The sequence below is a fragment of the Melospiza melodia genome, unplaced genomic scaffold (genome assembly GCF_035770615.1).
Source record: "Melospiza melodia melodia isolate bMelMel2 unplaced genomic scaffold, bMelMel2.pri scaffold_48, whole genome shotgun sequence".
Lineage (NCBI taxonomy): Eukaryota > Metazoa > Chordata > Aves > Passeriformes > Passerellidae > Melospiza > Melospiza melodia.
The window spans coordinates 2750243-2752077 of record NW_026948796.1 but is presented as its reverse complement, the minus strand read 5'-3'; the positions used below and the strand labels follow the sequence as shown (position 1 = coordinate 2752077).

At 50.2% G+C, this 1835-nt stretch overlaps 1 protein-coding gene across 1 annotated transcript; it reads right to left on the bottom strand.

The window, feature by feature from the left end:
- Nucleotides 1-515: 515 nt before the first annotated feature.
- LOC134413694 (olfactory receptor 14J1-like) lies at nt 516-1274 on the bottom strand (the record flags this gene model as incomplete). The annotated part of the gene is made up of 2 exons (XM_063147737.1): nt 516-632; nt 813-1274. Coding segments are annotated over 2 exons (579 nt in total), but the record flags the coding sequence as incomplete, so codon positions are not given.
- Nucleotides 1275-1835: the final 561 nt, after the last annotated feature.

Genomic DNA, 1835 nt, shown 5'->3' with positions numbered 1-1835 from the left:
CAATGTGAGACTCCCTTCTTACACAATTTCTCTGTGTCACATAAGCAGGAGGGATAAATAAATTGAAGGGGGTGGATAAGAGCATTTCTCTTATTATAACAGAATCAGAAGCAGAAAACAATTTAAAATACACTTAAGGGCAGACTTGGCCTCTCATGATATGCCCTGAGAGCTGCTGACAGTAGAAAGCAGGCCTTCTGTGGCTTGTTCTGGTGGGTTACCTCTGCTGGAGTCCGTGTGCCTACCAAGCCACTCTAGCACTCCCCTCCTTGGCTGCACAGTGGAGAGAAAATATTATGGGAGGCAAATTGTGGACTGAGATAAGGCAGTTTTCTATAGCAAAAGGGGAAGTTCTTACATGCACCAGCAATGAGGAAAAACCCCAATAATTTTATTCTCTTCTTCTGTCAGCAAGTGATGTTCAGCCACTTCCCAGGAAGCAGAAATTCAGCAGTTGGAATGGTTTATCATAAAGACTAACACTGTAAATAGGAAATGTCCCCTATTCTTCCTCCTTATACCAGAACTGGGGCCATACAGTCTGGAATATCCCTTTGGTTAATTTGGGTCTCTGGCCTGCTGTCCCTTCCCAGGACCTGACCCACTTGCAGCCCCTTGATGGAGGGAGAATGCTGAGAGACAGCAGGAGCCAAAGCAGGGGTGTGTTTCCAGCTCCTTTGTGGCTCCCAATGCAAAGCACTGTGAGGGCGCTTATGGGACAATGAAAAGGCTGAAAAGCATCCAGTCACAGCTTTCCTGAGAGATTCCTTGAGCTGCTGGTTCCTCAGGCTGTAGATGAGGGGGTTCAGGACTGGAGGCACCACCGAGTACAGAACGGACACTGCCAGATCCAGGGATGGGGAGGAGATGGAGGGGGGCTTCAGGTGAGCAAATGTGTCAGTGCTGAGGAACAGGGAGACCACGGCCAGGTGAGGGAGGCAGGTGGAAAAGGCTTTGTGCCGTCCCTGCTCAGAGGGGATCCTCAGCACAGCCCTGAAGATCTGCACATAGGAAAAAACCATGAACACAAAACAACCAAAACCTAAACAGAAAGTGACCACAAGAAGCCCAACTTCCCTTAAGCTGGAGTGTGAGCAGGAGAGTTTGAGGATCTGGGGAACTTCACAAAAGAACTGGCCCAGGGCATTGCCATGGCACAGGGGCAGGGAAAATGTATTGGCTGTGTGCAGCACAGCATTGAGAAAGCCACTGGCCCAGGCAGCTGCTGCCATGTGGGCACAAGCTCTGCTTCCCAGGAGGGTCCCGTAGTGCAGGGGTTTACAGATGGACACGTAGCGGTCGTAGCTCATGATGGTGAGAAATGCAAATTCTGTTGCAATGAAAAAGGCAAAGAAGAATACCTGAGCAGCACATCCTGTGTAGGAGATGTCCCTGGTGTCCCAGAGGGAATTGTGCATGGCTTTGGGGACAGTGGTGCAGATGGAGCCCACGTCAGTGAGGGCCAGGTTGAGCAGGAAGAAGAACATGGGCGTGTGCAGGTGGTGGCCGCAGGCTACGGCGCTGATGATGAGGCCGTTGCCCAGGAGGGCAGCCAGGGAGATGCCCAGCAAGAGGCAGAAGTGCAGGAGCTGCAGCTGCCGCGTGTCTGCCAACGCCAGCAGGAGGAAGTGCCTGATGGAGCTGCTGTTGGACATTTCTTCACTCTGGGCATGGTGGACTCTTGAAACAAGACATTGACAAACTGTGACCAATTGCTTTGAGTCAATTCTATGTATTTTATTTGGAATCTCTCCAAAATCACTTCTCTTCCTGTGAGGGAATTTTGGTAAATTTTCTTTTATTTTTAATTTGTGCTGCTGAGTTCCTGTCTCATC